At 41.7% G+C, this 26,963-nt stretch overlaps 1 protein-coding gene across 16 annotated transcripts in view; it reads left to right on the plus strand.

Annotated features, from left to right (window-relative positions):
- Positions 1-2,961: 2,961 nt before the first annotated feature.
- The window catches only part of LOC110504215 (fermitin family homolog 2), a 69,657-nt gene continuing 45,655 nt past the window's right edge, over positions 2,962-26,963 (plus strand). For 8 of the 16 annotated variants that reach the window (XM_036963019.2, XM_036963021.2, XM_036963022.2 and 5 more), the window contains exons 1-2: positions 3,380-4,995; positions 5,233-5,390. In XM_036963019.2, the coding sequence (XP_036818914.1) occupies positions 4,961-4,995; positions 5,233-5,390 (193 nt within the window). In that variant the 5' untranslated portion in view covers positions 3,380-4,960. Of the gene's footprint in view, positions 4,996-5,232; positions 5,391-26,963 lie in introns of all 16 variants that reach the window. The other 8 variants (XM_036963023.2, XM_090220997.1, XM_090220998.1 and 5 more) reach the window with 5 other exon arrangements.

Below are 26,963 nucleotides of genomic sequence, written 5' to 3' on the forward strand. Positions count from 1 at the left end.
TGTTTTGTTCGTGGGCTATCAGAATTGTGGTCTATTATAGTTTCAACACATCAGGCCAGCTATCACAAGGTGGACCTCACTCAAATAGACAAGCACAGAATGTTAACTTTGTTCGGAAATACATTGGCTAAAGAACTAGGTTTGTTTAAATGGTGTGCTGTGCGCGTTCTGTTTTTTGTTCTGTTTTGAGAATGGTCTTGGGACTCTGTTATATTCTCTCACCATTCATCTCAGCTCCAAGCATCTAGTGAAGTCAAAGTGCGGTAGCTAGCTGGTCTATCCCAGAGTCACCCCTAGTTTAATGAGGGCTTTGGATGACCTTTGAACCCTAAGGGCTCATCTGTAAAACCAGTTGTGTTCTGTTGGGCACACCGTAGCAAAATGTTTTGCAACAGAATATAGATGGTATTCTTAATTGACAAGTTCAGGTAGTACCTCTGTTGTACAAATGTTCCACCAACTGAACATGTTCCAGGGCTTTCGCCTTTCAGATAATGTCCACAGAATGAGAGGTACCATCATCTAGGAATGTCTGCATTGCCTGGGTCGACTGAATGAACGAAACCTTTTTCAATAAGACTTTAAAACTTTTAAAACTAAAACACTTTTTAGTTTGATTTTGAAAGGATTTCTGCTGGAAAAGTGACTGTCCCTAGAGCTGGGCAATAACCCACCATGCCTGAAATGGATTAAAACTGCCTTCTGAAACGCTCTTTACTTTTCATTTAAAAAAAATACATTTTATGTACAATGGCTTCTTTTATTCTGTATTATTCTCCCATCTGCTGCTTCTGAAGTTGTTCTGTCATGTCCCAAGGATGACATCTGAGAGGAAGTACTGACGTCTGGACCGTCTGGTCTGTCTGAATGAAAAGTGCTTAAATGTGTGGGAGGGAGGTCTGGGACGAGGCTGTGGGAGGAAGATATTCTCCAAATATTAAATGGGAAAGATTCGCTAGTTTCCATCTCCCGGTTTTGATGGAGCACAATAGTGCTATTTGTTTCCTTTGAACCGTACATCAAATTCTTTCGTCGGCCCCACACATACTTTCCACCCACACCACAATAGCTGGTTCATAGTTAATGAATAGAGCTTTGTGTGATTGAAGATATGGACCTAACACTTTTTATGTATCTAATGTGGTACTGTAGTAGAATCCAAATGCAGTTAAGCAATATCTGTAAAGCAGAGATGGGATTAGTGAAATTAAGTGAATGCAACAACAAAAAACTGCAATTCCCATTGTTCTAGGTTTGTCCACAAGATGGCACACCTCCCCATGTAGTAAAACAATGGCCCCCATTGACCAATCTGGTCATCACAGACCTCTCCAAGTCTATTTCCTCTCTCCATTAACAATGAGGCAATTAGCATGAGACAGTTACTCAGTTACTAGTTACTACTGATCAGCCCTGCAGTGGTCCTCATGTCTGAGCTATTAGAGAGGATTTATAGGGTGATGTACTTGAGCTGCCCTTCTCTTAGCTTGTGTAGTACTAACTCCTAGTTAAATCACACACAAATACCTTGGCAGTGAATTGTAAACTACTGTGTGTACACCATGCTAAAATGCTGTAATATACTTTCTAACTGTATGATTATATGTCCATGTCTAGGATGGTTTGCCGTAATACTGATTGTAGACTATATGTCATTTGATTTGTACAAAGTAACACATTTCTATTGGACAGTGCCATATTCACACGATTACAGATGCTGTTGTGAACTTCATTAGAAGACACAGTACAAGTTCCTCATCAGTAATTAACTGTCTGGAATTGATTGAGACTATTTTAGTGACACCACCAGTCTTGTGTGAAAGCCAGACATTATACAGTGAAATCAGACCAGGGCAAGCTCCACTCCACCTCAGTGTACCGTCTCTCTCCTCTCCTCTGCAACACCATTCCCAACTCCACTCTCATGCTCTCCCTGCATCTGACTCAAATGTTTACCCAGCAATTAAAACAGCCTTTATAAGGCAATGGGTCGGCTGCCAGACTGACGAGGGGGTCAGAGCAGCAAGAGAGAAAGGTTATACATTGTTTCAATGCAGACCATAGTTTGAGGCCCAAACTCCTTAGCTGGAGCTGGAGAGCTGACACTAGTGAGAGCAGAACACTGGAGGAGAGACAGAAACCCTGATGATTCATGCCTTACCGCCAACCACTTGGAGCAGGAGAGCGTGCTGCTGTAGAGAAGAGCAGATGCAATGGAAAAAAAATGGACAGCAGCTCAATCTTTGCCAAACGAGCCATTTGTGTTGCTATGGCTTTGAATGCACATCAACAAAGCCAAACAAATGAGTAGTTTGGCTAAATATATAATTCTCTAGAGTGGTGGAGGCAGTGTGTGGATAGAAAAATCTGTACAATTCCACACATTGATGTGTATTTTATTTAGTTTACAATGACTAATAGCTACTACCCATGCACGCTCAACAGGGTATTCTTTCAAGGCTGAGGTTGTGGATCCATCAAAGAGGTTTGATTATTCTTCACTTCAGTCAGCCATAACTCGTGCCTGTTGATCTGTCAAAGTGTATACCTACAATCCACTCCTGATGTTGGTATTTTAATGATGTACCAGAAATGAAAATACGGGGAGAGAGATTCTCTTGTTATTTTATTTAGCTCAAGAAAAACAATGAACAGAAAGGATGTGTGGGTCTGATAAGAGGGTAGGACACCATTTAAGGAAAACAAGTGCAATGCATGTTATGTTAAACCTTGTGTGTGTTTCATCAAAAGGAGTGATCAGCAGCTATATCCAAATCAGATTTGTGGCTGCACACTGGACATTTTGTAACATCTTTACCAGTGAGAACATAATATTGCAAAGTATTTAAGACTAGTGGGCTCAGTCGCTGGATTTGATATACTGGGGGGGGGGGGGGGGGGGGGCTTTAGAAGGTGTGTTCTAAATTAGTAATTGTGTGTAATTCCCTAGGCGGGGACCCCATAACGGTCCCCGGATGTGCCACCGCAAACGCTATACTATTTCCATAAAAGGCATGCAGCAGCGGTTCTATGCGCTTGTTATCCCCTACCAAACTGTTGGATTTTCCACAATGGGTCAGTTTTGAATGAAAGCATGGAATAAAACACCACATACAAAAGCATAGTTTTAACTTTTCCAATGTATTTCTAAATAAGAGTGCGTGGTTGGGGACATCATTGAAACTCCAAACCTAGGGGTTAGAAAAGATCTGCGAGATTATAAAAAATGACATTGTACGTAATTTCCCGCGTCACACAAGTCCCCTTCCAATGAAAAATAATATAAGTATGGAAGGAGCAGGGGAATGACCGGGCGGGTAATGTTGGGAGAGAGGAACTGCTGAACCGTTTGAAAGGAAACGTCGATTGGAGCTGGAGCAGTGAGTGACGTTATCTGGTGGGAAGAGGGAGGGAGAAAGAGAGACGGCTGGACTCCATTAGCTGAAGCCAGGAGGCACTTTGGGATACTTCAATTGGACGCGTTTTTTGGGATATTCTCTTTGAAAAGACCCAGATAGTCTACATTATTTAGAAAATCTGGTTGACTATCGAAACCTCGGAAGTTTAAGTGGCTTTTTGGATTTGGTTGGTGTATTTGAGAAGGTGAGTGGACACAACCGATTTAATTTACGTCCTCAAAACTCAATAAATGTAGTTCTTTTTACGCACTCTGCCGCTCGGGAATATGAAAACACGTATTTTTTTTGTGCGCCAAATGCAGATAAGGCCTGCTATATCTGGTAAATAACGTATGATTCTAACTCCCCTTTACTCGTTCAAACGTATTAGTTTTGTTCATGTATGGACATAAAGTGAGTTACTCTGGCTGACCAGATTGGGTACTCTCATATGAGTTCTTGTATGGGGCTGCTTACGTAATCAACTTCATATTTGTCAGGATGTCTTTACCGTTAGAAAAAGCAGGTGAACACAGACGGGAGAGTATTTTTTTAAAAATTGAAGTTCAGTTTGCCATAATTTAGGCCGGTACCCTTTGTTCTTTTTTTGGTTATCGATTAATTGCGTCCTTCACATGTAGCCTTAAAGGGGCAATCTGCAGTTGTTACATCAATTGTTTTTGGTATGTACCCATTGATAATGTAATGCCTCGTGACCTTAGTTCAACTGTCGTACCCAATCAGAATCTTAAATATACGTTTGACTGTTTCCAAATATTGAAGTAAAACAATGTAAACACATTGTATAGCATCAAAACGTTCAAACTATGTTGATATCATGGATTGTCAGTCCTTGCATCTCTAGTTATGTCTGAATTTGAGTGGTTACATTTCTCCAACTCCATCCCTCCAACCAGTTTTTTTTGTCGAATCTGGGGCGGAGATTTCGCGTTGTTTCAATTGCTGATTGCCGCTTTAAGACTTATTCATGACTCCAATTACATTGAGCCATTGGATGTCCCTTTAGCCTTGTGAGGCAAATGCCCCGACGCCTGCCCAAATGCTCTGTCTAAACGCAAATATGCCTCGCATGCAATACAGCTTTGGAAACATTTGGAACTTAACTTGTATATACTTTTTCATATACAACAGATACACTTACTGTCACAGTTCAGGAAAGTTACAACCGCCTGTATTTTGACAAACATGCCATCTGACCGCAAATGTGGAATGGTCAAATGGAAATGCGAGCGCAAGGTGAGAGAATGTCATATCTGAGGCAGTGAGTGAAAACAGCCGGGTGCGACTGCTAAATTGCGCACAGTATGTGTTTAATTTTTTTATTTATTTGTTGCCTAATTGAAAGTTAAGTTCCAAAGGTTTCCAAAACAGTATCGCTACCGCGGATTAATAACGTTTCTAAACGTTAAAACAACGTCGGGATTGTTGTTCACATGGAGCCAGCTATCCTCCATACCATCAGCAGAGAACCAAGGACCGGCTGTGAGCCACTTTGGGTTCTCAAGAGCTAATGAAGCCTTTGCTAGAGCCATATCCAAAGCATGCTTCAAATGGCCTATAAGAAAACATGTCAAATGTGAGTTATGATTCAAGAAACAGAAACTGTTGAAGTTATGGACAATCACATTTTATCAAAACACTTTGATTGGCTATGGTGGTCTGGGTCCTGTGCTTCCTCAAGTCACTTTCAGTCTGCATATGACACACTTCACAAATGTATGGCAAGCACAATTTTGATGCATATTTTTTTACCAGTTGAAAGGAAGTATTTTTTTCTTGGGCAGTTTTTCCTAATTGTTGTGATTTGTGTAAGGATGGCGCTGGACGGTATACGGATGCCCGATGGCTGCTATGCGGACGGAACGTGGGAACTGAAGATGCACGTGACAGACCTCCATAGGGACGTGTCTCTGAGGGTCACCGGCGAGATCCACATCGGTGGGGTCATGCTCAAACTCGTGGAGAAACTCGGTAAGAGATGTTCAATGGTGCTGCACTCTTTATGTCCAGCTTCTTCTGGAAGAAATGTGCTTATGTCCCATTTTTTTTATTCCCCATCTTATTCAAAGTATTGGAATAGAAACATTTGCATATTGATTTATGTCAATGTTTTATTTTGTATTTTGTGTTGATTTGTGCTTCTATTCAGATGACCAATTTCTACTATATTTGTTTTCCTTATGTGGTTGACCAAGGGAGAGGGCCATAGTTGGTCACGAGGCAATGTTCTTTGTCCCCTCTGACTCCCATCTCCAGCTGGGTTCTGTCTGTCAGTTATCTCGTCATATTTGTGAGGCAGTACATTTATTTTCTTTGCAACAGTTACTCAACTGACAACTGGAATGTGACTTCATCTAAACACCATTAACAGATAATAGCACCTCGTAACCGGTGAGCGACGTAAACTAAACATACAGGCTACTCTGTTGGCTTAAGTGGGAATTCAGAATCTATCTAGCCTGTAATGTTTTATGATATGGATATACTGGAACTTCTCACATTCTATCACATGATTAGCAACATCCAATGGCATTATGCTGCCATTTTACAAGTTTCTGAGCGAGAGATTGAACAGAGTGGGAATGAACTCTGTTTCAGCATGTGGAACACTGGGTTGTTTCATGGTGAAAAACATCATGATGGCAGTGCAGTTTGGGACTTGACAGTGTCTTAGGTGTGCGAATACCCAACATTTCTCCATTGCACCATATTTTTTTCCCCCCTGGCCTGCACATTTCCCTGTTCCTTCTGTTAAAGCTCAGTATAATTGTGGCCTTTGTTCTCTGTGGTCGTATGTGCTGCATCTACACCAGGCTCCCATGCAGCACTGCAGCTGCACCGTGTGGGAAAACGTCAGGGAGGCTCTCTTTACTGACTCGGATGTTTTTGACTCCTTCAATCAAAAGAACACATCTTTTGACTCCATTCATTCATTGGAGTCAGTTCTGCCCAGAGAATGCAGGACCCCCTACCGGAGAACGAGGAACTGAGGACTTTAGAGTCATGATTTTACAAGCCTCTCGTTCAAGGGGTTTGTTGGAGCTGTCATTTGTGAATGAGACTTGGAAAAAGGTGCTTTAAACCATGTACGTGTGTTGATTGCTAGGCATACAAATAAGATGATTTCTTGATGCATTTGAAAGGTCTAGTTGTGGCTGAAACCGGACTTTATTGTAAACAACGACTCTTGGCGGAATGCATTGCTTGACTGCTGTGAGGGTGATGAGCACAATATCGTTTGCGAACTGCAGCACCCCAATGGTTTGAGATGACCGCATATATAGCGGACAATTGTTGGTCGGAGCAAGTTTAAGGAGCCGCTGAGCCGGAGGAGCGCGTATTAATCCTGCTGTCACTCAGAAAAACAAATCTTGACTCTCGAGTCAGTAAAAAGAGTTGTGCAGTTTGCGAACGATTCATCCTTTTTGAACATCAGAAGATGTGTGGATGTATGGAGCTGTAAGTTCCCCTTGTGAATGCTTTCCTTCTGTTACAGCATGAGTGTGTGTGTGTGCTTTTATAGGGGGCTGTCCAGCTTTTTGTAATATTTAAATAATTTACTGCTCTTGTTATTGGTCAATAGTTTGTATTTATGATACTATTCTGATTCCACGAATCATGTTGTGCTTGGTCCTGGCTACCTTTGGTTTTGTGAGTTATCGCTAGTGGATTCAAGTGGTGTGTGTGTGTGTGTGTGTGTGATGTCCATGGTTTAGAATAATTTGGTTCAGCTGACTGTGACTGTCAGTTGTTCTTGTCACACTGAAACAAACACTGATTATACTAAACATTTAGGAACACCTACCTGATATTGAGTTACATCCCCCTCCCACCTTGGATTCAACAAGGTGTTGAAAGAAGTCCACAGGGATTCTGGCCCATGTTGACACCAATGCTTCCTAAAGTTGTCAAGTTGTCTGAATGTCCTTTGGGTGGTAGACCATTCTTGATATGTACAGGAAACTGTTACGTGTGTAAAAATCCAGCAGCGTAGCTGTTCTTGACACAAACCGGTGCACCTGGCACCTACTACCATACCCCGTTCAATGCACCATGTTTTTCTTGTCCATTCACCCTCTGAATGGCGCACATACACAATACATGTCTCAAGGCTTACAAAACCTTTACACTGTTTCCTCCCCTTCATCTACACTGATTCTGAAGTAGATTTAACAAGTGATCTCAATAAGGGATCACATCTTTCGCCGAGTCTGTCTGTCATGGAAAGAGGTGTCCTTAAGGTTTTGTACATGTTTTTCCCAAATTTTACCACACCACCAACCTTTTTTCCTCCTTCTCAATATGTGAACGGTATTTTTTTTATCTAACCAGGTAAGCTAGTTGAGAACAAGTTCTCATTTACATCTGTGACCTGGCCAAGATAAAGTAAAGCAGTTTGACACATACCACTACACAGTTACACATGGAATAAACAAACACAGTAGAAAAGGTCTATATACAGTGAGTGCAAATGAGGAAAGGCAATAAATAGGCCGTGGTGGCGACGTAATTACAATATACCAATTAAACACTGGAGTGATAGATGTGCAGAATATGAATGTGCAAGTAGAGATACTGGGGTGCAAAGATAAATACAGTATGGGGATGAGGTAGTTGGATGGGCTATGTACAGGTTGAAGGCATGTATCAAACTCCCAGTTATCCAATCGTTTGTAATAAATGTGAAGGAATAGTTTACCAACTTGTGGTGACCTAGATTGTCATTTCAGCACCGCTTTGATTGCTTTGAGACCAGCGCGGGGACTTGTCTTGATAAATCAAGTTAAAAAGTTCCTGTAGCTGCTATGGTTATCCTCAAACGGCCCTAATAGTTGACATGTTGGTGTTTGGGTGCACCTTAGATGGCATGGGAACATTCAAATAGGTCTAGTCAGTTTGTTTTCCATTGTAATCATTAACCCAGTCTCCCTGCAGACTTGACACATGGCTATTCTGTTGACCTTGTTGAAATACTGTACATATGACCAGTAGTGGTAATGAGATGAAGTAGTGATCAAGTATTATCCACATTTAGAGTAAATCAACAACTTACACTGGATAGAGTGGGATCATGGGAGCCTCACATGATGAAACTAGTGTGACACTGGTGTATTGTGAGAAAAGGCACCACCTCTTATGTGTGCTTTCTCCCAGCTGTATGTGACCTCTTTTCATGCCTCCCGGTCCACCCACCTCTCACTGGTGACATCGTTGAATAGTTGAGTACAGACTGAACTGCATTCAAGTGCTTTGGCCACATGTCGGCATATGGATTCTGTGATTGGTTGAATGATAGTCAGATGTTTGTCTTGGTGTAGGGAGGTTAATTTAGAGGGCATCCTTTTGAAGGTAGTCTGTCAACACACATACACATGCAGATGCCATGTACTTCTGGCACACAGACACACAGGGTGTCCTGTCCCAGTCCCTCTCACAAAATCCCTTTTGATTCTGTTCATGTCTAAGGGTGCAGTCTGTGGCATGCGCTGCATTGTCACACATACTGAGCTAAGATTCCTCAGTGGTTTCACAGCTACTGTTTACAGCCCACATTCAAAACACAACCCTTTACCAGCACAGTTCTCTTGTTGTAGGTTGGAGCATGCGTTAACATGCATAATGTATGTCTTCTGTCTGCTGTCCGCCAGTCCTCTCCATCCCCTACTATAAGCAGTGACTAACCCCTTTACATCAGAGGCTCAGATGGGGAGCTAGTAACTACAGTACAGCATAATGGATTCAACTGTGAAATGCCAGGAAAGCACTTTGCCATTGATTAGTCTTCATTCCCCCCTGATCTGAGGAGTACGGTGTTTCAGGCTGCATGATTAAAAACCCTCCCCTCTGATCGCCCCCTCACTCACTACTTCACTTGTTTGTGTCTGCTAAAGTTGGACATTATTACTTTGTTCTTATCGAAAGTGCTTCCTTTGAAATCTTTTCTGTTGGAATCGAAGGGGAAACCAACATCTGACTAAACAACATTAGCTGTGGACTTTATTGGATGAAGATGGAACAATTGTCACACTGTATCAACCATTGTAGGAAGTCTGAAATTCTGAGACTTTGGCTCACTATCAACTTCTGGTTCATCATCAAATATGGTTAAAATGGTCTAACTTGATTTCACACTCAAATATGAGATTTTGAGGCTGTGTTGACAGTTACCAATGCCGTCATCTTACTCAATTTCACACAGTAAACCATGATCATTTGCCACCTCCTGAGCAGTTTCCATTGCCGGCCATCACCTCATCTAATCCAAGGGATTTCAGTAGCCTTTGTCATCCTAACAAATCCTAGTGAAGTATTAACGGTGCCTAGATTTTTAAAAAGTACACCGTACCAGTCAAAAGTTTGGACACACTTACTCATTCCAGGGGTTTTCTTTTTTTACTATTTTCTACATTGTAGAATAATAAGGAAGACATATCAACTATGGAATCACGTAGTAACCAAAAAAGGGGTAAACAAATTTTAGATTTGAGATTCTTCAAAGTAGCCACCCTTTCCCTCGATGACAGCTTTGCACACCCTTGGCATTCTCTCAACCAGCTTCATGAGGTAGTCACCAGGAATGCATTTCAATTAACAGGTATGCCTTGTTAAAAGTTCATTTGTGGAATTTCTTTCCTTCTTAATGCGTTTGAGCCAATCAGTTTTGTTGTGACAATGTAGGGGTGGTATACAGAAGAGAGACCTACTTGATAAAAGATCAAGTCCATATTATGGCAATAACAGCGCAAAGATAAACGATAGTCCATCATTACTTTAAGACATGAAGGTCAGTCAATATAGAACATTTCAGGAACTCAAAGTTTCTCAAGTGTAGTCACAAAAACCATCAAGCGCTATGATGAAACTGGCTCATGAGGACCATCACAGGAAAGGAAGACCCCGAGTTACCTCTGCTGCAGAGGTTAAGTTCATTGCAGCCCAAATAAATGCTTCAGAGTTCAAGTAACACACATCTCAACATTAACTGTTCAGAGGAGACTGAGTGAATCAGGTCTTCATGGTCGATTAAAAAAAAAAATATATATATATATATATATATATATATATATATATATATATATATATATATATATATATATATATATATATTAAATTTATTTAATAATTTTAGTTTCCAACCGCCACATTCTGCAGCGATACGCCATCCCATCTGGTTTTCGCTTAGCGGGACTATCATTTGTTTTTCAACAGGACAATGACCCAAAACACCTCCAGGCTGTATAAGGGCTATTTGACCAAGAAGGAAAGTGATGAAGTGCTGCATCAGATGATCTGGGCTCCACAATCACCCAACCTCAACCCAATTGAGATGGTTTGGGATGATTCGGACCGCAAAGCAGCAGTGACAGAAAAGAAGCCAACAATTGCTCAGCATATGTGTGAATTCCTTCAAGACTGTTGGAAAATAATTCCAGGTGAAGCTGGTTGAGAGAATCCCAAGAGTGTGCAAAGCTGTCATGAGAAGGGTGGCTACTTTGAAGAATCTCATATTTTAATTTAACACTTTTTGGTTACTACATGATTCCATATGTGGTGTTTCATAGTTTTGAAACACCACACATAGTTTTACAATGTAGAAAATAGTAAAAATCAAGAAAAGCCCTTGAATGAGTAGGTGTTCTGAAACTTTTGACCGGTAGTGTACGTTGGTAGTGATTGCCCAGTCCCTTTCATTGCATATGACTTGGTAATAACATGATCATTGTCCAACAAACACTTTGGTTTCTTTGGGTTTTGTTGAAGTGAGCACCATGAAGCACTAACTGATGGTTAAAAATGTTGAATTCTTTGACCTGAGTACCAGAAAATACCCATATCACAATTTTTAAAGAGTGCCAAGATTTGTCCTGGCCTTTTACACAGGCCTTTACAGTGTCCATGAAGGGACAGGACAGCCACTGACCTTGTGCTCTTATTGTTAGCCTATATAATGGAGGCCTGCCTGGCTGCCAGTTGGCAGCACTCAATGCTAATGCAATCCCTGGAATCCTGATGCGCTAACACGGACGTCATTAAATTGAGCGAGGCACATTTTGTACAGACACACACACATACCGGTATGGCCTGCCCCTTCCTGTGAAAGTGGGGATGCAAACACTCTTGTTTGTTCTGTGCAATCTTTTTTCTAAGAATGGATTGTTGTAATGTTGCACCATCCTGGAAAAAGTCCCTGTTTTGTGTATCAGGGCTTCAAGAAAAGGGTTTGTGAGAAAAGCCAAACATCTGACTTTAGGGAGTAGAGGAGCTACTTTGTTAGTATACAGTACCTCTACCCTAAGGGAGGGGGAGCGCATGGAGGAAAGTCAAAACTCTTATGTAAAAGGTGTGTTTGAGTAAAGTAATGTTGCCCCTCCAACCTGGGTGGGTGTTGACTCCCAGTGGGAAAGTTATAAGGGGCTTTGACACTGAATAGTAGAGCCAATCAGTGTTGTGTTGCCCCTGCTTAGCTTCATCCTGACAGCGGTTTAGAGGGGAGTAAGGTTCAGATGCCCTTAAACGCTGTTGTTTTCCCATCCTAGTGGTTGTGGTTCGGATTCGAGGATAAGCTGATCCTAGATCTGTTGTAAGGGATGGAGAAGTGGTGGTGGGCTGGCTGAGAGGAAGGGGGGTGGGTAGTCTTGGGGGGGGGGGGTAGAGGGAGGTGTTCTTTGTGATGTGAAACACGGTGCTAGAATTCCATAAAAGTCTTCTGTGGAGCAGGAAATGATTTCCATGGTTTGGCATGTTCTCTGGAAGCTACAATGCCGTCATCCCAATACCTCCTGCTGCATGCTTCAGCTCTTTCGTTCACTGTTTCTTTCACTTTCGACCTACCCCCTTTTTTGGAAAATTTGTTTCGTATTTCGCCTGTGCCCTGACAACTTTTCCTATAGCGGTTTTATTAATTGAGAATCCACGTCCCTTGAAATAGTTTTTGGGGTGTATATTTAGAAGCCTTGTGCAGTATTGTTTTAGTAGTTGCCCTCATTTTTGTTTTATAAATAGACACTAATGTTTTTATAGAAATGTACACTAGCGTTCAAAAGTTTGGGGTCACTTAGAAATGTCCATTTGAAGTAACAAGGACACTTTTTTTTTTTTTTTTTTGCCTTTCTTTCAAAAACATCAAATTGATTAGAAATACAGTGTAGACATTGTTAATGTTGCACATGACTATTGTAGCTGGAAACTGCTGATTTTAGTCTTTTACATTTAAAAAAAATAGAATATCTACATTTTATCAGCAACCATCACTCCTGTGTTCCAATGGCATGTTGTTAGCTAATCCAATGTTATCATTTTATGTTAGAACAGCTGAAAACTTGTGCTGATTTAAAAGAAGCAATACAACTAGCTTTCTTTTAGACTAGTTGAGTATCTGGAGCATCAGCATTTGTGGGTTCGATTTACAGACTCAAAATGGCCCGAAACAAAGACCAATTGGCGCTAAGCAACTGACATTTAATTTTAAAAAGTGGTGGAGAGGTTTTCCTAGTACTACAATCAGAACGGCAGGTTTGAATGGTCTGTTGCCGTGGTGGGGTTTTGGGTGGTGTCCCCGCTGACCGGCCTGTCTGGTGGTGGTATTTACCAGAGGATGATTGTCAGTGTTTGACAATGAAGATGGTCAAGGTTTGACAATATATTAGGGGGTTTGTGAGGAAACGGATGCGGTTTAACGCAGGATGTGTGACTTCCTGTGAAATGTTGTTCTTAACATCCCCTCAACTCTGCTCTCCTTGTTTAGGGGCTTTCTAAATGGATACTTTCCAGAATTTTCTCTGGTTTGGAATGAGGGTCTTTACTACATACAAAGAGAGAATCTCCCTTCTGTAGAATCAGGACATACTGCAAATCCCTCTCGGTTTCCTATAAATGCTTTGTCATCTCACTTATCATGTTGCCATGACTCACAAATGAGGTAACACGTAGAGATTTGAGTCGTGACTGTGAAGCAGTCTTGTCCATTGGTCAGAACCCTCCACAACCATAGCTCCCTGCAGAGAGAGGGCCTCACCGGACCAGGCGATTAGCCCCACTCTGCTTTGCTCTATCTTACAGGAAGTAGTTAGGCTAAGTAGCAGCCCTGCCCTGCCCAGAGCTTCCTGTTACGTATGCAGATCCTGCTGGGTTTTACCCCCCCCCCCATCACTACACTACAGATTGTGATTACTACCCTAAATTGAGCGTACATTGCAATGCGGTTCCAAAATGTCCTAAGATCTAGTACTCACAGTTCTATTCTCTCCCTCCCTCGTGTTAACTAATTGTCCTGTTTTTGGACCCTTCTGTGTCCTTGCTTTTTATTTTTTAATTAATAATGTTTGGCATCTCAAACATGCAGCAGAAAGGCCTTTCCTGGCTCTACCTCCTAGTGCTGCCTGGTAGTGATGGGGAAAAAATCGCTACCGTTACATTTTGGGATATTATTTTTGATATTTTGGTCTGACAATATCGCAATATTGTTTTAGCGCTAGTTGGATGTACCTGCACTAAAAGCCCTTTATAGCTTGTTTTCAGCACTTTTATTTCCCTGACTGATCAACAGTCTCATGGGTCTCTCCTGTCCCTCTGCAGCGGACATGTTTAGCAATATGTTTGAATTATCAAATTGCAATGAAAGCACGGTATCGAAGCGCAACACATCGTATGGGCACCTAAGTATATCTTGAGGTCCCTGGCAATTCCCCCCAACGCCCAACGCCGGGGGGGGGGGGGGAGACGATACATTAGGATGATGGGTTGTCAGGGAGTGTGGCAGATCTCTCCCATATCCATCTTTGGTGGCTTGGGGGTTGGATGGCCTCTGTGCTCCATTGATCCTGGAGACTGGCTATAATGTGATTACAGGACTGGGCCCTGACTCTGAACACAGCTGGGTAATTGTATAAAGCTGCGTCAGGGTGGAGCACACCCATTGTTTTGCTTTGTTTGGATTATGACATAAATGGATACAAACGATCTCCGAGGAGGACTGGGCGAGCCTCTCGTTTGTTATCCAATAACCCCCACGGCAGTGCTCTCCGTCTCCCCTCTCCTCTCTCTCTGAAACAGGCCCGACTCGGTGAATCCTGGCAGTGATGGTCCGTAGGTAAGGCCATTCCACTCCCCTTATTAACCTCTAGGGCTTTAGAAGTTGGACACACTACTCTCCTTTCGTCCTCTGTCTCGCTCTAGCTCTGAGCGTATCCTCCTGGGCTGTAAGGTATCAGGTAGCTCATGGGTCTTCTACACTGATTCTCCCAGACCATAACACAGTGCATCTTTGGGGAAAGCCTGAGCGAGCCTGCTTGGAAAATCCTTCTGGATACTCCCGGCTACACTTCTAATCCACGAGCTGCAGCCGGGCTGAAGGCTGAGCTCAAGGGCTGGGCTCATGGGCTCTCTGCTTGCAGCTAGTGGCATCAGGAGCCTGCTCAACCATGTACAGTAGCCAGGGACTTTACCTGGTGTGTGTGTGTGTGTGTGTGTGTGTGTTTCTGTTGAACAGGGTCTTATATCAGACCTGTCCCAGAGGAGGGTTAGAGTGTCAGACAATAAGATCACCAGGATCAATATCTAGCCTATGGCCTCTGTTCCTTCTGGATGCACATGACTTCTACAAGATAGATAGATGGGAGATATATATCCCTCTGTTTCTTTCCTGAAGAAAAGTGTGTGTCAGTTCATAGCCATTGACTGCGCTACGATGTACTGTGTTGTGTATCTCATGTCCGTAGCCAAAAGGAGGCTGCCCCTGAAGGTCCCTGTGTTATTTTGTGTAACATACATGCAGGGTCAGGTAAAGTTGGACCATTTTAAGCACTCCAGGGCATTAGCAACAGCCACTTCTGAGATACTTTATAACCTTGGTGTAAATGATCTATATTTCATGTGTTAGTGTATGATACACCATTACAGTACACTCATCAGTAGGCTATTGGCTGGCTGCTCTTCAGAATTATAATGCAGTACAGAAATAAGCTAAATTCTCTTGTTCACCCCAGGTTAAAAAAACAGCACCATTAGAACTAAGGTTTGTGCAAAGGAAGTGTCGTCGGGAGATGGAACAGATTTAGTCTTACCAGTCATCTGTTTGTATATGTTGAATACTCTTTACTCTTAAAAAAAATATAGCCATCCTTCCTCCCTTGAAGGGAGATCTATATGAGAGGCTATAAATCTACAGGCCTACTGTGGGGTGAGTCCATTTGAATTCAATCACTTTGACTGCATCTCTTTTGATTCAAGCCAAACTTTCCATACGTGTTTGCCATGGAAGAAGTGAACCTGAAAGCCAAAACAGTCAGGCGGTAGAGGTGACCCATTTGGCATACATACATTCATATTTTAGTGATTTAGCAGACGCTCTTATCCAGAGCTACTTACAGGAGCAATCGGGGTTAAATGCCTTGCTCAAGGGCACATAGATATTCCACCTAGTCGGCTCAGGGATTTGAACCAGTGCCCTTTTGGTTACTGGCCCAACGCTCTTAACCGCTAGACTACCTTCCCATGAGACATCCATGTCTTCATCACTGGAAAAGTTAAATGGCTGAGTGTGATATAATTTGAAATACTTTCAAACTGGGTTGTCTAACTATTATTAATTTCTTGAAATAAATGATAATTTAACCTTAAATTATCCATAAACAAGTAAAAATGGAAGTTTTTCATATTCATCTATTTTGTAGTTTAAACCCTATTTTACATGTGAGGTTTGTTGTGCACTCCATCAGTTGAGACCCATCATGCTCTTGAATACAGACAGGTTGGGTGTCATTTCAATCATTATATGATGATCATATAATTCATAGAATGGACCTATCCCTTCAGACCACTGTAATGTGTCTGGTACACCATTTGAAATTGTAACTTCCAATTATTACCACAAAGATGGCCACCGGTCTACCCACTTTCAAATTTCAGCTTAAATGGTTGTCTATTCTATTATCTATTTCTATGGTTTCAATAGATTTCCTATGGAGGATTGACAGTATAATTTCAAACAGATATTCCCATTCAAGTCAACATTCTCTCATGTCTGGATCTCCAACCATCTTTGTGCTACAATTTTTTTTAAAGTTGAAATTACTATTTTATTCCCATTTTAGTACAATTATCTGCCTAAACATGTCACCCACCCTGTATTCAAGAGCATGTTGTCTCAACTGATGGTGGGCACAACACAACCTCAGATTATGTCAAATAGGGCCTACACTACAACATATGTAATTTTGAAAATAATTGGAGTTTACACGTTTTAGATAATTGACGTTAAAGGTTAATTTATATAAATGATTGAATTTGTTTTCAAGAAATTATAAAATAGTATGCCAGCCCTGTTTTTTTGTAAACTTTTCTAAAATTGGGTCAATCTCAACCGTTTATCTTTTCCAGAGATGAAGACATGGATGTCTCAAGGTGTGGTGGGGTGTGCAAAAGGGGTCAACGGAGTACTTTAATCTCTTGAATGTTTTGGCATTCTGGTCCAAAAAGTCACATTTCATGCACTTCTACTATGAGCAAATTGGTAAGGAGGGTTTTGCTCAAATCAAAGGCGTATGGTCAAAAAGTGATTGACTTCAAATAGTTTTACCCTATACCCTGCAACATCTTAGACTGTATGCAATGTTGTTTGGTGACAAATGTGAACAGTGTTGCTCAGTTTTATCAGAACTCTTCAGTCACTATCTACAGATCACTCCTAGTTTGCCGGGATCCAATCTTTTCACAAAAGCCTTTTCTGACAGACTTTCACCATATCTCTGAATACATTATTCTGCACGCCCAGGCTATCGAACACAATGTATCACAGTATCATCTCGCACCGTGACACCATGTCGTGACATTTTCTCTACATGCCACATGAACGTTGTCACCATCTCCACTATTAGTTGGGTGATATGGACACACATCCATATCATGATAAATTGACTGACTGAATTATAATGATACATTGAACACATAAGTTCATAACCTCAATGTGCAAAGGGGATTCATATTTTCCTGAAAAATCTACCAAGTTTCAATTTCAGGAATAATTCCTATTTAGCCTAAGAATCCTGTACAAGACTGCACAAATCAGATGGTCATTTAAAACCAAGATATGGTCACAATGCCAGGATTCTCCCCAAATAAGAGGTGCTGTGTCACCTTTACATAGTGTCGCTGACAAGATATCAGAACAAATGAAACCGATATAAGCAACTTGGAAAATAACCTAGGCTCTAGGACCGGAGAAGATAGCATTTTTCCCTCACGTCTCTCTGAGTTGTTAAGACTTCATGTCTGTGACCGAGATGCTTGTGTAGTGAATTGTGCGTAGGCCTATCAAATTTGTGACTGTCTGAAGATTCACAATGACTTCATAGAGGCGCACATCATTTTATAGACTATACTGTAGGGGTTTCCTGTAGGGTTTATTAACTGCATTCGGTGATTGGGGGGGGGGGTCGCTACAGGTACATATCAGGACATTATATATCATTTTGACTCGCAATATTATTTTTGTGCTAGTTGGCTGTGCCTGCATCAAAACTCCCAGTTTTTTTCCTTCATAGCTTGTTCTCCATCTTATTTTTTTTAATGGGGAGCCAATTTGTTTTCAACACCTTTTTAGTTCCATAACTAGGGCTGTGTGGTGACCGTATTACCGCCTCTTAAAAAATATCCCATCAGCTTTCTATAGGCTAGGACTACTATATTTCTCAACTTTCCTAATATTAAGCACATTGTGTCTCTATACAACAGGAGTACAGCCTACCTGGCTGGCATGAAAATGAACCACAGGAAAAGCGACCTCCATTCGCTATTTAAGTGCATAGATGTTTTTTTTCCAGCTGCCCCTGTTTTGAGACAGGTGCAGGATAATGGTCCATTCTACATAAATAAATAAAATCTCACATTATTTAGTATATGTAAAACCATTGTTAAATCAAGAATAGTGTGATGGGCTAATATTGTCACCCATCACTTGTGAACAATGCCCGATTTCTCAAATCATAGTCACACACCACATGTAGCCTAGCCCATAGGCCTATATGTTTTGATAAGGTTTGTATCACAACTAAAGTGGCCAAATAACTTCTTAAAATGAAGCACATTAGGCTCTACACCCGTTGTAAAAGCAGATTATCTGGCATACATAAGCAGCGTGTGAATTTGAAGTTTGTGGAAGATCATTTTCACCATAATGCACCTTTTTATAATAAAAGCATTACAACAGTAATCACATTTACTGTCACTTGATAATGGAACATGTGTGCATTACTGAGCTTATAATGTAAAATGGCCTAATTGTTTAAAAGCTTAAAATGTTGATAAACGTTCATCTGTTGCATCAGGCTCATTGCTTAGAACTGTTTTTTTTTAATGCTAGTGGTTAGATCCCAAACTTAATACATCGCATCCCACAACTGTCCCAGACTATGTTTTGGAATATTTATTTCTTGCACAGGATGGGTCAACTTTTGTACTATGGGCGATAGTAGATTGATCTAGGCTAGTGCTTTTGCTGTTTGTTAGGCCTACACATATTGTTGGCTGTTGAAGAAAAGTACATGTGGATAGTTCCTCCAATATCTTCTTATGCACCTCGGAATTGGATGAGCACGCGCATAGTCCCCGAAGTGTCTGTCTTCACTTGTAGCCTGTCAGAAGGACCCGATCGATCACGTGAGCAGCCAGGAGAAGGGAATTATAATTATTATATTCAGCCCATGGGCACAGCGGTCACTGGGCGCAAAAGGCATGGATTTTTTTTAGGGGGCATTATGGTGACAAAAGGGATGCAGCCGGGAAATTCAAGACGTTTATAAAGTGCTTGTCAAATTGTGAATGAGACTGAAGTGTGTACAGCCTGTGCAAAAAGCAGAGCTCATGCCTTTCATGTGACTTTTTTTTTCAAATCATCATTAGTCACATCATGCAGCCTTAGAATGTATTATAAAATCAAAACTTATAGCCCAACATTTGTATCACAACTAAAGTTACATAAATAACTGTAAATTAAGCATATAGGAGTACCTGTTTCTTTATTAATGCTCAACACAGAATAGCCACATGTGCACACTTAAATCGTTTTGGAGAACATAGCTGAATAAAATAGAAAGGACATGTTCAATTGTGTTCTTCATACTATAATGCCACGGATTTAAAAGCAATTTGTCTGTTAAATGAACTAGTGTAGCCCACAGCCATATGGCATATCTTGATCAGGACCTAATATAAGGACAACTCAGTATGCTATTCTGTTCTTCTGAAATAGACTAAATTGTCTTCATGTTTCTTTAGACCTGTCTAAAATAAATCATGGACATATTGTGATGGTGTAGGCTATATTACATGGATTTATTAGACTTTAAAATGTGGATGTTCTAGAGGTCTGTATCAGTGGCTTGTAGGCCATGTCTGGAAGCCAGGAGATGCTAAATGATATGTTAAATAACGATCAATTACTGTGAGACCGGCAGGTAGTTGCTTGACATTAACTGGCTGATACAATTTCATGATCGCCACAGCCCTATCCATGACTGAAACATTTTTCTCATGGCTCTCTTCTTCTCCAATTGACATACAATGAGAAATATGTTTGGAAGATCTAATTGCAATAAATTACAGTATTGAATTGCTGGTGTGTGTTAGAGCAAATAGTGGTTATAGCGTTGGACTAGTAACCGAAAGGTTACAAAATCAAATCCCTGAGCTGACGAGGTAAAAATCTGTTCTGCTCCTGAACAAGGCAGTTAACCCACTGTTCCTAGGCCGTCATTTGAAAATAATCATTTGTTCTTAACTGACTTGCCTAGTGAATTAAAGGTAAAAAAAATATACATATTACACACACACACACACACACACACACACACACACACACACAAGTCAAAAGTTTTTTATTTTTGAGGACCGCCACAGGAATTGAAGACCCCGAGTTACCTCTGCTGCAGAGGATAAGTTCATTAGTTACCAGCCTCAGAAATTGCAGTCTGAATAAATGCTTCAGAGTTCAAGTAACGGAGACATCTCAATATCAACTGTTCAGAGGAGACTGGAGGCCTTCATGATCGAATTGCTGCAATGAAACTACTAAAGGACACCAATAATAAGAGGCTTGCTTGGGCCAAGAAACATGAGCAATGGACATTAGACCAGTGGAAATGTGTCCTTTGGTCTGACGAGTCCAAATTTGCGATTTTTGGTTCCAACCTCGGCGTCTTTTGTGAGATGCGAAGTGGGTGAATGGGTGATTTTCGCATGTTTATTTCCCACCGTGCAGCATTGAGGAGGTGTTATGGTGTGGGGGTGCTTTGCTGGTGACAGTCAATGACTTATTTAGAATTCAAGGCATACTTATCCAGCATGGTACCACAGCATTCTGCAGCGATACGCCATCCCATCTGGTTTGTGCTTAGTGGGACTGTCACTCGTTTTTCAACTGGACAATGACCCAACACACCTCCAGGCTGTGTAAGGGCTATTTGACCAAAAAGGAGAGTGATGGAGTGCCTCATCAGATGACCTGCCCTCCACAATCCCCTGACCTCAACCAAATTGAGATGGTTTGGGATGAGTCGGACCACAGAGTGAAGGAAAAGCAGCCAAGAAGTGCTCAGCATATGTGGGAACTCCTTCAAGACTGTTGGAAAAACATTCCAGGTGACGCTGGTTGAGAGAATGCCAAGAGTGTGCAAAGCGGTCATCAAGGCAAAGTATGGCTATTTGAAGAATCTCAAATATATATAATATATTTTGATTGGTTAAACACTTTTTGGTTACTACATGATTCCATATGTGTTATTTCATCACTATTATTCTACAATGTTGAAAATCGTAAAAATACAGGAAAATCCTTAAATGAGTAAGTGTTCTAAAACTTTTGACCAGTAGTGTATGTAAATAAGGTACTACTGCTTTTTAATAATTTGTTTTACTGCATTTGCAAAAAATGTCTAAACCTGTTTTCACTTATGGTGTGTTGTGTAGATTGAGGGAAACAATTGATTTAATACATTTTAGAAAAAGGCTGTCATGTAACAAAATGTGAAATTAGTGAGGGTGTCTGAGTACTTCCCGAATGCGCTGTAAGTAGTCAGTTTGGTCTGTGTTGATAATTTTCGGTTTATTGTCCCAGCTCTAGTCAGTATTTCTAATAGGAGTTGGTCAGCTGGAGGCTGAGGGGAGGACAGCCATGTGTGATAACACACTGCTCTCCTCGCACCACTACCCCAGCCTCTGAGAAGGCAGTCGCCAGGGAAATGCACGCCGTGCAACGTGACCAACCTCAAGTAGGTTGTAATGATAACAGCCAACTACAAATGTTTGTTTTTTGCTATGAATATCGTGTGTGTAAGACTAGGTTGTCTTGGTCAGGCTTAATTCATTAGAGAGCTGTCAGGAATAGAGCAGTAAAGTTTCTCTAGAGGCAGAATAACCATTTAACTCAAGTTGGACTGTAGGATGATTCAGTTACTTCAATGCCATTGGGTTCAATGGGCATCACTGGGCCTCTGTTTTAGGGCTTTTTTTCTACAGACATGACTGTTGCTGTTCTTTTTAAACCATTAAGTTCTAATATAATGTAGTGAGGGTCAGTTCGGGTTGCATCACTCAGAAGGCACAGAATGGGAGGAGGGGATTGAGCTTGTTTGATGACTATGTTCATGTGAATGTTTTTGCTGCTCGGCTTCCACCCTTGAGAGGTGACACAGGCTGATGTGCGTAGTGTGTGTTTTAAAATTTGAAATGTCTGGCCTGTCAGAAATGCATTTTCTTATGTCTACGTTTACTTTTATGGGCATTGTAAACTGTCAGTAACACGGTGACTTCTAGCTTGACAGCTGCTACCATCACTTGACAGGATATTTACACCTCTTCTCTACAAAGCCCTTCCACAGTATTCTCTTCCCATCTTCTTTGTCTCTCTCCTGTCCTCCTTTCTCTTTCTCCTTTTATTTCTCCTAGTGTGAACACCTACAGATACTCTACCTGGAATGGAGGGAGGAGAAAGGGAGGGCCAGCTTCAGAAATGAAATCTGCAACCGGTCCTAGTTGGGGACTGTTTAGAGTAATGTCTGTAGAACATAACAAATAAAATCCTGATCCTATACTTGAGTCCCTCCCCCAGTTTGCTGACGAGTACTTTACTGAGGAAAAGTGTACTTACTGTGCCTGAGCTTGGTGGGACAACAACATATCAATCTTAAGATGAATGCGCTAACTGTCCCTCTGTCCCTCTGGATAAGAGGACTAAAATGTGGTAAGGAGAAAAGTGTTCAATGTCTTCAGAGCACTGCCGTCTTATCAATGCTACAACAAAACCCACTTTTTGTTGCTTTATCTCATTCTATCTCGGCTATTTTGTTGTACTGTTAAATTGAAATGCTGTATTTTGAGGCTCATGTTCTTGTGGTACATATTGAGAGTGGGGAAGGACTTGGTTGGTTTATGAACAGTTTGTGTTAGCACCGCCATGGTCGTGATAGTGAATGGAAAGCGCTTTGACAGAACTTGGGTGGGGAAATTGTTCGTCAAGCTGTTGCTTTGGCGTGTTTACCTGTAAGGGGGCATGTTTTTTTATGACTCTCATAATTACGCACAGTACAGAAAGCTGATAAATTGACATGCACGCCGACTAACACCACACTTTTTACGACCAGTGCACAGAGGTCATAATACATGAGTTTCCCCCTCCAACATCTCTCACTCCTTCCCTCCATCCATCCCCCTTTCACACCCTCTTCCCAAGGACTCTGGGTCTGCATTTAATGCACCCAATTACTTAAGCGCCCTGGTTCATCTGTTGCGTCAGGCCTGGCAGGCAGTATTTTTAGCTGGGAGATGCCATTGCCCCCCTTCCCCCCCCCCCCCACTCTCTTCTCTTTACAGATTGAAAGAGAAGGACCTCTTCCACATTCATGGAAGAGACTCTCTCCATGCAGACACCTTTTTTAGATTTTGTGTTTCTTGGTGGTTTTTTGATTGTTTGCTTTGGCATCTTTCAACACCCTGCATTATCACATTCATGCATGCAAAACACTCACACTACTGATTACACACCATTTTATATTGTACTTAGTTACTTATTTAATATATGTTTTGTTACTCCTTATCTCCACGTTGTCTCCCTTTTTGTTACGGGCTTTGAGCCGGTTCGTGACAGGTGGGGGCTCATCCGGGATGAGCACGAACCGGCTCAAAGCCCGCAACAAAAGGGAGACACAACAAAACACAACACAATCTAGAAAGGTGTCTGCATGGAGAGTCTCTTCCATGAATGTGGAAGAGGTCTATTTATCCTGGGACACACTAGGCCTAGGTGTTTCCCATGTAGCTGACGACCCTCCCAACTCCGCCCACCGGCATCCTAATAAGGAAACAAGAACAAAGAGAGAATACGGCAGACAGAGTGGGAGGGTCGTCACACATGGCAGAGATGCTGAAGGAGGATGAGGATGCAGATATAGACCCAGACAAAGCAGAGATGCTGAAGGAGGATAAGGATGCAGATATAGACCCAGACATAGCAGAGATGCTGAAGGAGGATAAGGATGCAGATATAGACCCAGACATAGCAGAGATGCTGAAGGAGGATGAGGATGCAGATATAGACCCAGACATAGCAGAGATGCTGAAGGAGGATAAGGATGCAGATATAGACCCAGACATAGCAGAGATGCTGAAGGAGGATAAGGATGCAGATATAGACCCAGACATAGCAGAGATGCTGAAGGAGGATGAGGATGCAGATATAGACCCAGACATAGCAGAGATGCTGAAGGAGGATGAGGATGCAGATATAGACCCAGACATAGCAGAGATGCTGAAGGAGGATGAGGATGCAGATATAGACCCGGACAAAGCAGAGATGCTGAAGGACGATGCAGATATAGACCCAGAGATAGCAGAGATGCTGAAGGAGGATGAGGATCCTATCATAGATATTCATATATCCTTTGATGGCACTTGGCACTAGACGATTCACCTCCAACTATGGTATAGGTGTGTGCATTGGTGCTAGAAAAGGGTGAAGATCCACCCAGTCACAAAAACCATGGAGGCCATACATTTTTTTAAATTAAGGTAGCATGGAAAATGGTACCTGTATATCATAGGATGTCAAATGATAACGTCTTCAAAAGAATGTAGCACGGAGGAACCCAGAATGAATGTCTGAACTCTATGGTCGCAAGGCCCCCAAAACCTCTGTGGGCAAAAGCCGCATTGACGCAGCATCCAGTATGGCAGTAGCCACGTTTAGTGAGGGAGCCACTGCTATTTCAAATGTGATGGACAAATTGTGGCTTCACAGCACTTTGGTGACACTGGAAGCAATCAGAGAGGAGCTGTGAGAGCTGATGCTGCTTCATTTGAGTTTGTCAAGCGTAGGTGGAGGTCCTATGACGATCAAGAAAGTAGAGGCACCAGCAACAACTCAGATGGCCTTACATATTGGGCAGGCATGGCTGATTTTAATGTTCTACACGTATCAATAGCCATACAAAATCCTTGTATGTGACAAAGTGATGTAAGAATTTGCCCATAATGTTATATTTGCCCAATAGACCAGTATTCTAAGCATATGCTCTACTGCCTGAAACAAATGTATTAAACATGCCAATGTATTTGATGTTTATAAGTGATATGTACAGCAGTTTAATGTGACCTAAATGGTCATATTTATTGGAAGTATGTTTTAATTGCATCAGCCTATCTTTTATCAGCCGTTTTCCCCATGCGACAGTTTGTTTTTCTGTCTTCAAAGGACGTACATTCACATGATTGCACACACAGGTTCTTAATCTTAGTCAGACTTTAGAGGCCTTTTTGATATCTTGTGGTGTTTTGATTGTTATTTTTATCTGTAAATATATGCAAAATATGCATCCGTCATACAATACATGGGAATAGTATTTTTTAACTAATTCCATGAAATGACAATATTTTGAGGAACTGACCAGTAAGCCTGACCATTTTTAGTGTATCACAATATAAAACATATTTAAAAAAACATTCTGCTTTGAAGCAATGTGTTGTAAAACAGTTTTTTGTAATATGCAAATTAGCACACATTTAAGGAGTTTGCCTAATTGTTGTATCTGAACCAGGTTTACGCTGAGATTCTGCTTTCTCTTCAACATTCCCTTATCGTCCTGGTAAATAGTCCAGTTTCTCCTAATCTGCCTCCCCAGACTGGATTGGTTTGGTCTTCTAACATCCCTTCCCTCAGCCAGCAGTTGGGTTCAGTGCACACTACATTTACCCATGTCGCTCACCTTGAGAGGGATTAAGGTTGTCGACACAGCACAGTATGCCACTGTGTGACTAAGCACTGCACTACCTGGTCTGGGGTTGCCATGGCAGCCGGCCATTGATTGAGCAGGGCAGCATTGAGGAGAGGGCTGAAGTGGGTTCTTGCTGAATGTGCTATTGTATAACTACAGATGTACAGTGCATTCAGAAAGTATTCAGACCCCTTCACATTTGATTACGTTAGCCTCATTCTTAAATGGTTTGAATTGTTTTCCTCAATCTATACACAATACCTCACATTGACAAAGCGAAAAACAGGTTTTTGCAAATGTATTCTAAATCAAAAAACACTTACCTTATTTACATAAGTATTCAGACCCTTTGCTATTAGACTTGGAATTGAGCTCAGGTGCATCCTGTTTCTATTGATCATCCTATCTACAACTTGATTGGCGTCCACCTGTGGTAAATTCAATTGATTGGACATGATTTGGAGAGGGACAATTAACAGTCTACATAAGGTCCCACAGTTGACAGTGAATGTCAGCACAAAAACCAAGCCATGAGGTCGACGGAATTGTCCGTAGAGCTCCGAGACAAGATTGTGTTGAGGCACAGATCTGGAGAAGGGTACCAAACCACTTCTGCAGCATTGAAGGTCCCCAATAACACAGTGGCCTCCATCATTCTTAAATAGAAGTTTGGAACCACCAAGACTCTTCCTAGAGCTGTCCGCCTGGCCAAACTGAGTAATCGGGGGAGAAGGGCCTTGGTCAGGGAGGTGACCAAGAACTCGATGGTCACTGACAGAGCTTCAGACTTTCTCTGTGGCAATGGGAGAACCTTGCAGAAGGACGCACTCCACCTCCAATCAGGCCTTTATGGTAGAGTGGCCAGACGGAAGCCACTCCTTCATAAAAGGCAAATGACATTCCGCTTTGGAGTTTGCCACAAGACCCCTAAAGGACTCAGACCATGAGAAACAAGATTCTTTGCTCTGATTTAAATCCAAATTGAACTATTTTGCCTGATAGCCAAGTGTTACGCTCATCACCTGACCAATACCATCCTTACAGGGAAGCATGGTGGTGGCAGCATCATGCTGTGGGGATGTTTTTCAGAGGAAGCGATAGGGAGACTAGTCAGGATTGAGCGATGAACGGAGAAAAGTACAGAGATCCTTGATGACGACCTGCTCCAGAGCTCTCAGGACCTCAGACTGGGGCAAAGGTTCACCTTTCAACAGGACAACGACCCGAAGCACGCAGCCAAGATGACGTAGGAGTGGCTTCGGGACAAGTGTCAATGTCCTTGAGT

This window comes from Oncorhynchus mykiss, chromosome 25 (assembly GCF_057628025.1).
Source record: "Oncorhynchus mykiss isolate SJ-2025 chromosome 25, ASM5762802v1, whole genome shotgun sequence".
NCBI classification, from domain to species: Eukaryota; Metazoa; Chordata; class Actinopteri; order Salmoniformes; family Salmonidae; genus Oncorhynchus; species Oncorhynchus mykiss.